This window comes from Haplochromis burtoni, unplaced genomic scaffold (assembly GCF_018398535.1).
Source record: "Haplochromis burtoni strain Fernald_Lab_line unplaced genomic scaffold, NCSU_Asbu1 Contig_42, whole genome shotgun sequence".
In the NCBI taxonomy this organism is placed as follows: Eukaryota; Metazoa; Chordata; class Actinopteri; order Cichliformes; family Cichlidae; genus Haplochromis; species Haplochromis burtoni.
The window spans coordinates 1719169-1732180 of NW_024582403.1; the positions used below are offsets into that span (position 1 = coordinate 1719169).

General features: G+C 40.4%; 1 protein-coding gene across 9 annotated transcripts in view; it reads left to right on the plus strand.

Annotated features, from left to right (window-relative positions):
- Positions 1 to 12662, plus strand: part of elavl4 (ELAV like neuron-specific RNA binding protein 4) — a 74484-nt gene extending 61822 nt beyond the window's left edge. For 7 of the 9 annotated variants that reach the window (XM_042220076.1, XM_005920757.3, XM_042220079.1 and 4 more), the window contains 2 exons: positions 5246 to 5284; positions 8074 to 12662. In XM_042220076.1, the coding sequence (XP_042076010.1) occupies positions 5246 to 5284; positions 8074 to 8401 (367 nt within the window). In that variant the 3' untranslated portion in view covers positions 8402 to 12662. The remainder of the gene's footprint in view (positions 1 to 5245; positions 5285 to 8073) is intronic. The other 2 variants (XM_042220077.1, XM_042220078.1) reach the window with 1 other exon arrangement.
- The last annotated feature ends 350 nt before the right edge of the window (positions 12663 to 13012 follow it).

The following is a 13012-nucleotide window of genomic DNA, read 5'->3' on the forward strand; positions in this document are numbered from 1 at the left end:
CAAGTGTCCATCATTATACAAAGTTAGATACCTCATTGGCCATTGCTTTATGTAGCCGTTATATGTCCGTGTGTCCGAGGACTGCAGCCTTTTGCCAAAATGATTGTTTGCAATGCAATCAGGTGTTGTAATTATTCGTGCTCTCTGGATCAGGTGTTACCCTACATTTAGAAATTTAGGTGTCATATTTGTGGTTTGACATGTCTGAAAGGGCATGAATTTCATTTCGTGAAATTCAGTTTGCCATGCAGCGAGCAAAGATTAACTTTCCAGATACTCTTATTCATATCAGTCTGGTCAGCTTTTGCGAGTGCTATAAGGCCGACTGCTCTGCTCTGTTTTTAAAATTTTATTTCTTTAATTGTTTTATTAATGAAGTAGGAAGGTATTTTTTTTTGTTCTACACACTTAAGTCATGATAAGTACATCAAGTCACTTCCTCCATGTCCACAGGCTGGACAGTTACCATTAAACAAACCATACTGCAGATATTGTTAATCTTAAATTAGAATACAATATGAGTATGTTGTTGCAGTAACATATATGCTAAAGAATTGTGAACACTTGGGCTCTATAGCATTGTGATGCCATGGTTAGCACTGTTGCCAGAGGGTCAAATCCCTACTGGAGAGGCACCAAAAATCAGCCGACCCCCTTTGAGCAAGCACCTGGCAACAGTGGGAATGAAAAACTCCCTTTTAACAGGATGTAACCTCCGACACAACCAGGCTCAGGGAGGGGCGGTCATCTTCCATGACCAGTTGGGTGTGGCGGGTGGAAAACAGGACAAAAAACACACTGTAGAAGAGAGGCAGAGATTAATAATAAAGTTTGAATGCTGTCTCCAGGTCCTTTAGCTTCCTCCCACATTCCAACGACATGCATGGGTTAGACAAAGTGTTTCGAATATTGCTGGGTTTTTACCATGTAAAGCACTTTGAGGCAACTGTTGTTGTGAATTTCTCACTATATAAATAAAACTGAACTAAGCTGATGGACTGGCTCTAGCTCCCTGCGACCTTGAGTTGAATAAGTGGAAGAAGATGAGAAAGAGTCAGAGGTTTCCTGTCTTTGATAAGCTTCATTCTTTTCAACTTTACACACGCTTGAGTAACAGTTGGACATGTATTCAACATTCAGTATCGAGTATCATGTTTATTTCTCACATCTTTAACAAAGCAGATTTTATGAAAACGGGTTCAGAATTAAGTCATTTCTATAGTGTGTTTACTAGCAGATCCTGACTGGTCCAGCATGAGAACTACCCAGACACACATCAAATCACAAACACAATATCTGTGTTTCTATATCTATGGTAACACTTATATTCAGAGAGCATGAGTCACCCCAGTGTCTGTGTTACAACAATGCTGCACTTTCTCTCCTGTGAACAGTCATTTGGCAAAAGCATCCTCTGAACAACAGGTGTGAGCCTTGCACCTGGTGCAGGTGTCCGTAAGTCAGCGAGAGCTCTGCGTGGGTCCACCCAGATCAGAGAGGAACTGTTCATAAGAGACTGTGGGGTTCTGTCATTCACAACTACATGTTTCCCCTCATTTCATCATGCTGCCATCATGTCGATGCTTCCAGGCATATTCAGGCCTGGGCAAAAACACATATTAGGAATATCTTTTTTTTTTTCCCATAATTTTTGCAAAACAAAAAGATGCATTTTTACTGTTAGGTATTGTCCTTTAATTTTACACTCATTCTGCACGATGTTGTCCACTGTTTTGGACCGAAAGCTATCACCCCTACCAGACATGAAAGACATGAAATACTATAAATACTGCATGAGTCTGTGACTGCATTACAAGCTGACATTATTCAAGAGACTGAGGCCTTAAATCCAGTCAGCAGAGGGCCAGTTAAAACAAATCATTACAAAATGAATATCAGGATTTAAATTTTAATCCCATTTCAGCTTCCCAAAATTAATGTTATCTTCATGTCTTTAAAAAACGTTTTTGCCCAGGTCAGTAATCTTAACACCAAGTTAATATACAGTAGTTCGTACACTGTGTGGCATCCTACCCAGTCATATGCTGTCATTAAAGACCCAAACATCATCATATTATGGCACCTAGAGGTAGTTTGAGCGTACTCCTTAAGCTCAAGTTACCTTTCACCTGAGTAACCAATAAGAAAACAGAAACAGCACACTATCATATTATCCAACAAGAATGTTTTAGAACTGAAGACAGAATATGTGCTTACACAATTTCCTCTCTTTCAATAACACTAAGCCGGTCGTGCTGTTTACTCTCCATCAAAGTCAGAGCTTGGAAGGTATTTTTCTTCTGGAGCAGCTTCCCTGGTGTGACACCTGAGCGATGTAGCGTGGCTGTGTGTCTGTGATACGCCAAGCCAATTTACAGGCTCTGCAGGAGAGCTGTCGCTTCTCATCACAACTCACAACCACAGTACACTTCCTTACCGTGTCCCTGTGTTCCTGCTCTCTGCTCCCGAGCCCTTTGCTAAAATCCTTAACACTTAAAAGTTATAAATGGGGTTGATATGTGTGGTTTCCAATTTTTTAACAAAATTTAAGAAGGACTAAGGATGAAAAACTGCATTTATTCAGAACCGATCTCTTGTTTTGCTTACTTCCAACTATTTTTGAAGTTAGACACATTTTATGTGCACCTAGCAACGAGTACTGGAAAGAAAATCCACCATAGATGCTAAAGTTGTTTTAGATAGTAAGAATGTTGTTTAGGAGACCCAAGTTTTTAATAAATCGTCTTGGCACAGTACAATCCTGCTGCAGCGATAATTACATCTGTCCTGTGTGAGTAAATCATGTGGGCCTGCCGTAACGCAAGCTAATGTATAATGTGCTCGTACGGTCCCTCTCCAAGACGGCAAACATAATCGACTCAAGCACAATACGCGAAGCCCTAGATCCCCGCTTGCTTCCGATCCTCTGTCGTTAACTAATGGTACTAATTAGCAAATTAGCCTTATTATATCCAGGGCAGGAGCCAATTTTAATTGAACAGATTTTTGTTTTAAAAAGGAAAACACAAAAACGCCCATTCCACCATTAACATGCATTGACAGACAGCACAAAAGCCCTATTGTTTGCATCCAGCTTGGAGAGGCAGCGTGAAAAGCTGGCAGAGTGTTTGCGTGGCGAGCTTGCATCAGTGTGGATTCGTACATGTTTGAGAGAAAGGAGAGCGAGAGAGTGTGTTAGCAGCAGGTTGTTTTGTTGTGGCCCAACGGCCCATCGGCCAGCAGATGTCTTCATGCTCCCGAGCCTGGAGCGCCTCTCCTCTGAGCATCCTCTCCAATTGACTCATTTACCCACAAAGCAGGCTGCTCGTTCCCTCCCCACGTAATGAGCTAATTACTGTTTTAATGATTCCGTATATCCTTTTCTCCACTTTTGTTCTTTGTTTTAGGGCTGCTTTTGTACTGCTTGGTAATTTTAAGTGAGAACAGTGCTACAGTGCAGACACACCATGAAGCCAAGCAATAAGCAGGTCTATCATTTACCCAGAAGGTTTATGTAAACTGTCAAAAGGTTATGTAATTTACCTCCAATGAGGGGTTTCAATGTAGGTCACCACATTATCAATTTATTTACAAAATTGAGCAGTTCCCTCAGAAGATTATGTCTTGAAATTAATTTGTGAAATTAATATTTTTGAACACAGGTTAGTACAATGTTGCAGTGTTTTTCATTTATAAGAGAATTAGCTACAATTACCTGGCATCCTGGTGTTAAATTGTCCCTGATTAGAAGATTACTAATCTGTTATCTCTAACAGGCAGAGTAAATTTCATTTAACCTGATTAATACAAATAGTACTGTGATTATTATTATTAATATGCAAGATATTTACTACAAGGCTGCACAACTGCTTAAATAATCAGGATGTGTGTGTGTGATATAGGCTATATTTCAAGGCAGTGATAACGTTGCCTTGAAATATAGATTATTGAAATTTAACATTCTTTAAAATGTGCACCGCATAGAAGATTGTGTGCCTGTGTGAGTTCCTGTTTTTGCAAGGAAGCAAGAGAAAAGGAGAAACAACCCTGACAGTCGAGTCAAAGTCAGAGAGTTTGTAGTGTTTTCAAGAGGAACGAGGCGTCGCTGGCCAGCTGTTGCTCAATAAGCCGTTGCCCCTGTCCATTAGGCCAGAGGAGTTAATAAGACATGAGACAGGCCAGACCCAAGTGAGGAATGAAGGTCATTGAGTCACTAAGCAGGCTGCATCCATCCAAGAGGGCCAACGTTTCATACAGCCCACAGGTTTCCAAAGCCCAGCTCCCAGACAGACACACACAGACACACAAAGCCTGCCTGGTTCTTAAACAACACACAAATAGTAGTTCACCCCAGATGACTGCAATGGCTGTAGCTCGCAGGCTGAAATTATTACGAAAGCAGAACATCTCCCCAAACCTAACCCTTTTAGACAGAGCACACCCTCTGACTAACACGCTGCCATTCCACCCGACCTGTTAGCACTTAACAGGTTGACCCCAGCCACAAAGACAGCATTCACGATTTCACGCCTAGTTTAACATTCAGTTGTGCTTTTGTGTTTTCCCATCGCATAGAAACACGACTAATCATCGTCACCTCTCTCGCTCACCATCGTTCAAATGCCAAACCATTACACTGACAGAACTCTTGATCATTTCCTGCCATCTCAAGTGTTCTCTTAATCGAGTTAACACAAATTCAGGAGCGTAGAACCTGAAAATAAATTCTCATTTACCTCCATCGTAATAAACCATCGATGTGGTGTCATAAATTGTATGGATACCCACATGCAAGATTACGATTTGCAATTGCGTAGCATTGTGGCTAGGCTATCATACTAGTATGGCCTAGAGCAATGCTGTGCTAACACACTGCCTGCCCTTAGTGTTATGTGTGCAACTGTAATCCTGAACTGTGACCAGTCAACTGCTGTGTAAGAATTAAATGGTCGCACCTACAGTAATATTAACGTGCCCGATTGCAGGGCTACGATGAGGCCTACGAAGAAGCTCAGTGGCCGACTGAGCGAGTGCAGAGCATACTGATTGTACTGTAGATTCACTGATTAACTGATGATAGCATTTTCTGGTGGGGCTCCTCAGTGTAATGGACCAACTATAGATGGGTTTGTTTGTTCTTGAGTGAGGAGGGCCATGCAGTTCCTGCAGGGACTTAACATTAGTTCCATTGAGTGAGTCGACCATCTGCCCACCATTAACCCCAGAACCCTCCTTCTCTTTACAGGCTGGACAATTTGCTTAATATGGCCTATGGCGTAAAGAGGTAATTAAAAACTTCACCCAATGCCAGATGTCCATGTTGACTCAGTGATTTTTCAATATCCTTTTTTCCTGTTTGTTTTTATTATTTATTTTTTATTATTTTTTTCCTTGCATTTTTGCAATCACTTTGCATTTGCAAATTCGTTCAAGGTCAACTGCATTCTTGGTTCTTTGATTTGTTTGTATGTTTTTTCCCCCGTCAGCTTCAGTTGGCTTTAAAACCTTCCCAACCACTCAAAGTGTAAAAAAAAAAAAAAACCCAATCAGCCTTGTTTTCAGTGGTGATGAATTTGCTTTGTTTTGATTATGAAAGTGCTGGTGTTGTTTGGATTGTTTTGGGTTGTTTCAACAGATTTTGTTCTCTGGTGTAAAACTTCTCATTTCTAGGTGTGTTGGTTTTATTTCTACTGGATTCAGGTTCTCCTGCCTTGTCGCCATAAATCTAGAGCTTGGTCTCCCTTTAGGGTCAAATTTAAAATTTGTCACTGTGAATGTATGTTAGAATCAAACATTTTGTCAGTCAGATACAACCTATGACAAAATGAAAATTAGTGCTAATAGAATTCAAGAAAAGTTTAGCTAGGACTTCTGATAAGGCTAGATGAACCTGGATCCCTGCTGGAAACAGGAAATGCTGTTTCACTGCAGACAGTTCCAGCTTTGCTCGGCACTGCTCTGCTCAAACTCCTTTCCTTCGCCTCCATGTTTCATTTTGCTTTCTCACCAGCATAGGTGTTACATAACCCAGAGCAGCAGCCACTGTGGTGATAGATGTTCCATGTGCTGACGGTGGCACCTTGCATGTTGCAAGCACAGGGGGCATCATCAGTCAGTCAGCTTAGAAACTCAAACAGAACCCAAGGTTTAGCTCGAGAGATATTTTCTCTTTGCAAGTTCCTCTAAAAACCTGTAATTTTGTCAAACAAGATCATGTTTTTGCAGAATAACTCTCATAGTGATGCAATATGACATTCAAAGGTTTAACGCTCTCCGGTAAGCACTTTACCCTCAACCCGAGTCTTTACATCATTTTATTAAAAGGTGAAAATAGGTGTCTGATTTAGCGGTCCTGATTGCAAAGCATGTCATCAAGTTGCAAGTGTTTTTCAGTGATCTGGGGCTATTATTTGAAAGGAAAGAGAAGGAAAGTGTTAAGAGCTGGAAATGGTTTAGCTTTAGAAAGGACAGAATAGATATCTGGTCAGCTACACAGTTGCTATGCAACCCGTGGTCTGGTCTGTAACACTGGTTAGTGCTCGGTCCCACTCTAGTGGGTATGCTTGCATACCCATACGCACACATACATACAGGCACACTCATTTCCACCTTCACAAATCCAGTGTAAGCTAGCCTTCATTTAGCCAGAAACCTGACGTTGTCCAGCTTAAATTTACAATTGGCATGAAGTTTTTTTAAACATAAAAGAGGCCTGAGTGTGGCTGAGCATGTCAGACAGTGAGGCCTTTTAAGATTCATCCTAAAGGATCCTCTCAACAAGAAAGGGAGGCCACATGATTTGGTGTCTATTATAACCTAGTTTCTTGTTGCAAGAGTCTTGTGGTGGTAGGTAATTTAAAAAAAAAAAAATAGATCAAAATATTGCAGATTTATAACTTTGAGTCCATGTCATCTTAATTATACACACTAATTTGATCTAAATCACAAAAGTGTAATTGCTGCAAAGAGCTCCTTACAGTTGATGATCTTGCTAACCTGAGGCAAGTATTAGCATCCGAAACAACTGCAAGCAAACTCTGTATGACCAAAGTCATGCAGGAAGGTCGTAGTGATTGACCACATATAGTCACTGGAAACAGGAGGCTCTGGGCCCCGAGCAGCAAGCAACGCTATCGATCAGTGCCACGAGCTCTGGAGTAGAACAGATCAGAACGCTCTGCAGGAGGGGAGAAGGGGGAGGAATACACTTTGTACCTTAATGCCACTGGGCTGTAAAGTGCTTCCATTTTCCATTTAGTTTGCTCCCTCTTCCCTCCCTCCTTTTCCTTAAGAAAGCAGCCATCTCTGAGACAGCTGCAGCAAAGCGGAAATCTCAATTAAAGCACTCCCAATAATGCCTATAGTCGTTTCTTGAAGAGAGGTGGCATAAGAAATGAACCTTTTTATCTCATTTACCTTTTATTTAAAGGTGGGGGTATTTTTTTCTCCTCTCCCTTTCCTTTGAGCGGAAAGGCAATTAAGTGAAGTCAACTGAGGATTCAAATCTCTTGCATCACAAGAAAAAGGAGAAGATTATGAGGCGAATGAGAACAGATTTAGCAGGCTGGTGCATGATCTTTCATGAATTTCTAGCAACAGTTTAATTCAGCGACTTCCTGCAATTTAACACCTAAAGGAGCCACTCAGGGGCACAAAGAGAAAACCTTCATCTGCATCTCCTTCAGCAGAAATACAGCGTAGAGCACACAGCACCGTCATCATTCCAGACAGGAGACTTTTCAGAGCCAAAGAGTTCTTGGAGGATTTAGTGGCAGCTTAGCAAACGAATGCAGACTGCCCTGACATATTTGCACATACGTTCGTACGGAGTACTTGCATGTTTATCTGATATGGTGTGGTTTGGCTTTGAGATCAGTGGCTTGACCAGACTATTTGGCTGTAGAGAGTAGCGTGCGATTCAGGCGAGGATCATGGCAGGACCTTTTTGTTTTTCACTGGTTAGGGCGATTTCATGTACAGCAGATGCAGACGCTGTTTCTCTGTGTGCCTCAACTTGCCCAGTTAACGCTTGCCGTTTTCTCTTCTTCCTCCCAACTGTGCCTCTCCTCTCAGGTTTTCACCTATCACTATTGACAGCATGACCAGCCTGGTTGGCATGAACATCCCCGGGCACACGGGCACCGGTTGGTGCATCTTTGTGTACAACCTGTCCCCAGATTCAGACGAAAGCGTGCTCTGGCAGCTGTTTGGGCCGTTCGGCGCAGTCAACAACGTCAAGGTGATCCGTGACTTCAACACCAACAAGTGCAAAGGCTTCGGCTTCGTCACCATGACAAATTACGACGAGGCGGCAATGGCCATCGCCAGTCTCAACGGCTACAGGTTGGGCGACCGCGTCTTGCAAGTCTCCTTCAAGACTAACAAGACACACAAGTCCTGAACTTTACCAGGTAGAAGCAGTTGCCCCACGACTTTGTCTGCTCCAAAATTGCCCCCAACCCCCCCTACCCCCACCTCCACCCATCCCTTAGCCCCTTCAGTCACTACCACTACCACCCTACTACAGCCATCCAACACAGCAAACTCCAACCGGAACATAAAGCAACCAACAAACCATCAAGCAAATTGAACTAGAAATGGCTTATATTATAACTTTGGACCTATAAGCCAACGTTGCCTAAGTATTACAAAAATGAAATGATGAAAACGTTCACGAGTTTTGGGAAGCTCCTGCGATAATGCAGGCTTCTCTTTGTTGTATATTCTTTCCGTTTCTTGTGGTTGTTATAATGTTTTTTCTCTTCTGTGTAAAACAGTAGCAAATCCCTGTATCCCCTTATTTCAGAGAAGAGAACGTCCTCTTTCGATTGGAGCCTTTTCTCTGTCTTGATTCAGGATTTGTTTTTCTTTTGTAAATCCGGATCCACTGTCGGTAGTATTATATACCTCCCCGTCTAGTAAACGGGAGGCGGCTCTTTTTTAAATTGGTGAACCATTCATTCATTTTTAGCGTGTATTTCAAAGCGTCCCCTTACCGATTACAAACGGGATTCCACGGGATCCCGGTAACTCTGATGTAGAAAAAAAATGAATTTCTAACATTGTTTTTGTTTTGTATCGCAAACAAAACATAATGTCTTTCCTCACTTGGGGTTCAGGGAGATGGGGCAAGGGAGGGGATGGGTTAGCTTTGCTGATGACACGTTCAGTAATTTAAGAAAAAAAATAACACTGTTGCCAAAGAGAAGATCTCTTTGCTTGGAAAAAAAAAACACGTTTAGAAAAAGATAAAAATAAATAGAAAGATCTATTTTTATAAATGATAATTAAAATAATAATTATTGAAGAATTTTTACAAGAATCTGGATTTGAAAAAAAGAGAAAAATATTTTGACTGGCTAACTAGGGGGGGCCGGGGCGGGTGGGAGGGGGCACCACCTTGTCTTGTCGTTCTGCCGTGGTACTTTATAGGATCGGAGGTTGTTTTTTGGGGAATCCAAGTTGGTAGCGATTTTGTAGATGGAAGGTTTTGTGAACAAAGGATGCAATCTGAGGCAGGTGATTTTGGTAATTTTTCACACATGTACTAGTGCATAATTATTCAGCGATACCCAAAAGGGAAGGGAGAGGGGTCTTTCCGAGGCCTAACCATCCTCACAGTCCAGAGCCCAAAGCAAGAAGACCCTTTGTCCGCTTGTTTTCCTGTTTTTGTCATCAGTCGATATGGGATCTCAGTAAATAGATATATACACATCTATCCATTTAGAAGCATACTATACATTATCTATATCATTTTCTTCGCTCTTACATTTGAGAAGAACTTCCTTTTAGCGATCAACAGTAGGTGCTATACTACATTATTCACATATCTTAAATATCCAAGTTTGTTGTTCTATGTGTTGTTTAAAGAAAAAAAACTACTTTGATGTTGGCATTGAATTGAGCTGCTGTTCTTTGTTTAATATTTGTTTAATGTTGGCCCAGAAATCTGGTGAGACTATTTCTTTACTGAATAATCAGATTTGACTAAATCGGGCCTTGTAAGAATCACTGAACAAATTTTTTATTTGTTTTTGGGGGTTTTTTTTTGTTGGTTTGCTGACTTTTAGGTTACTTGCTGAGCGTGAAACGTTTGTCAAAACTTAATGATGATTAGCTAGTTCCGTTAGTCTAGATATTTGTTTCCTTAAAAAGGATCTATGACAACTGTGTCTTTATTTGCTGTGTACAAATAGATGATATATATAAATATATATATAGTCTACATTTGTTTTACAATATCTACTGTACTATCTGAGTTGTCACTGTTCTTTTGTTCGTTTGAGCTTGTCTTTTTCATATGACAATTTATTATGAAGTGGTGGTTCAGTTACTTAGAAAAACTTGTGAGGAAACTGTTCAATTGTTGTCATGTTGCTTGTGGAGAAAAAAAATTGGATTAACTTTTAGTTAACTACCGCGGCAAAAGAAACCGAACAAAAGCTTAGAGTATAAACGTGTTGGTTTAACGGTTTGTTTCCTTATCTATTTTTGAAACTATTTATTTTTCTATTTATTTGTATTTATTCTATATTTATGATTCATTAATTTATCTGTGTATTTATGTATTTATTTGTTTGTTTCATTGTCTGTGTATTTGCGTGATTCTGGTACAGGGAGGGGGGCGTTTCTGAGCAAAAGGGAACAAAGCGACTAGTGGAGAGGCTCTTCCAGTAGTCCACTGCACTGAGAGAACTTTTAGTACGTTTGTGCTTTGTACCAATATATCAAAATTACAATATAAAAAAAATCTAAAAGTCAAGAAAACTGAAAAAAATGTCTGGAGGGTCGGGGGACGCTCTTCCCTTATTACTAGAAACAGTTACTCGCTATGCATAACCTAGTTAATAGTTCAATTTGCTATTGCTTTTTTCTTGTCTTGTTAAAATGAAATCTTTAGATCTTTTTCAATAAAGTTTAGTCTTAATAGAATGTTATAAACAGTCGTTCTGGTTCAATATAACCTGTGATAAGTTTGTGTAGTTCTAATAAGCCACTCCGTCCACACCCTCCCTCCACTTACTACCGCTTTGTGATGAAACCTTATGCAAAAATGTGGGTCTGAAAGCATAGTTTTCCGTTTCGGTTAGCATTTTGTATGACATTCAGCTCTCGGAGGCTCGGGCAGACAGACATTAAAAATTGTTGTTCGAGGGTCATTCATTGCACTGGACTAAATCGGTCAAAGAGTCAGAACTTATTTTTAAGAATGTTCATCATGTTTTCAAATGACGTACCAACAAATCTTTGAGAAATTGTTACCATTGCACACCAACTGTTCTTTCCAGCAGTTGTTGCTATACATAAGAAGTACTCTGGAGGTATAAAAAGGGATTGTACCGATTCTATATTTTATATACTCTAATATGATATATATTATATATTTTGAAAGGTGAAAGGTAGGGGGAATGGTTCCAGAAGTATAAATATAAGAAATTGGATTTTTTTTGTTTGTTGTTAAGACTTGAAAACATGAAGGAGGTGTGCGGAGAGCATTTGAAACACTCAGACGCATGCTCGCATAGTACATCCTCCTCTCTCACACCTCACTCATCTGACAAGCTGGGTCATTTAATATCATTACCATTATCCAACCGTCATCTTTGCCATCCTGTTGCTTAATGTTCGAAAATGTCATGACAGCAACAAACCAACCAACCAACCAGACCCCTTCATGCTCCCCGCTGCAGTCGGGAGCTTGAATTATGCAACGACCCCAGTAGAATGTTCTGATGTGTGAACTTATTTCCTACACTGTATGACTTTTGAACTCTTACGATGCGTGCCTGTGTTCCGCCTAAACCCTGTGTGCACGTGTGTGTGTGTGTGTGTGTGTGCGCGCGCGCATTTGTGCATGTTTGTATGCATGTTCCTTTAAGTAACTGTGTGCGTGTTGTGTGTTTGTCCACATGCGTTTGTTAGTGTGGAGTACATCCATGTGTGTATGTACAGTATATACATATGTTCAGTGTCTGTGCTTTCCTCTTTGTTTTTTTAGTTTTTTTAATTAATTTCTTGGCACATATATACAGATGTGTGTGTCCCTGAGTGCACCTGCGCGTGCAAGTGACTGAGACAGCTCAGAATGTGTGTGCGAATGTGTGTGCATGTCAGGGTGTTTGAAACATGGGGCTGCGTCACCTCGCTCTATGCCCAACCCCTATGGCTCACACCATCCCCTGTAGCGCCTTATAGTGGCAGCCTGCCAGTAGGAACAACGCAGCCAGTAGTGGAGGAGGGAAGGTGAACAGAGGAACTAGGCTCTTCTTGTCAGTTTTCATTTTCCTCCTGAGACGTGTTTGTTTACTATCTGAAAAATCTATAAATGAAATCTTTAAAGACAAAAAAGACGAAAAAATGTTCACGGGGCCCCATGACCGCGGCTCTCTCTACTCTCTCCTGCTTATGTTATTACTTAACAATTATCAATGATGATTATTATGATTATTATTGCTATTATTCTTAGTATTCTTATTCTTATTATTAATCCAATTACTGCGATGAATGACTTCATGTTATCCTTGCTAGTTTAGGTCATTTCTGAAACTGGAAACAAAATAAAAATCTTGCTGTAAATGTTTGTTTTTTCTTTTTCATAAAACTGTTGTGTTTGAATTATTTGTACTTTTGAATGTTGGGACAATAAAATGAGGTGTTAAGAGCTCTGATGTTTCATTTTTCCTCACATCCCTTCAAGGTAGGAAATCTTTTTGTGATTAACACTGTGAAAGGGTCTAACTTGAGGATGAGATGTCCAAGTGTCGTCTGTGACTAAAAACTAGAAATAATCGTTAAAAACGAATAAGTGAGCTAGGTCAAATCAACTCTAGCTTTCATGCAGGACTCAAACCCCAGTCTTCTGCGTGAAAGTCCTTTGTTGCTCTTTTTACTAGGCCTCCTCCATCTGTCACAGTGTATAAAGTTCATCATCCTATATCATCTTAAATGTAAAAATAATTTACTCGTTTCAATTGTTTGTATCTGTTTATCAACCTTTGTTTTTGTGGTTAGA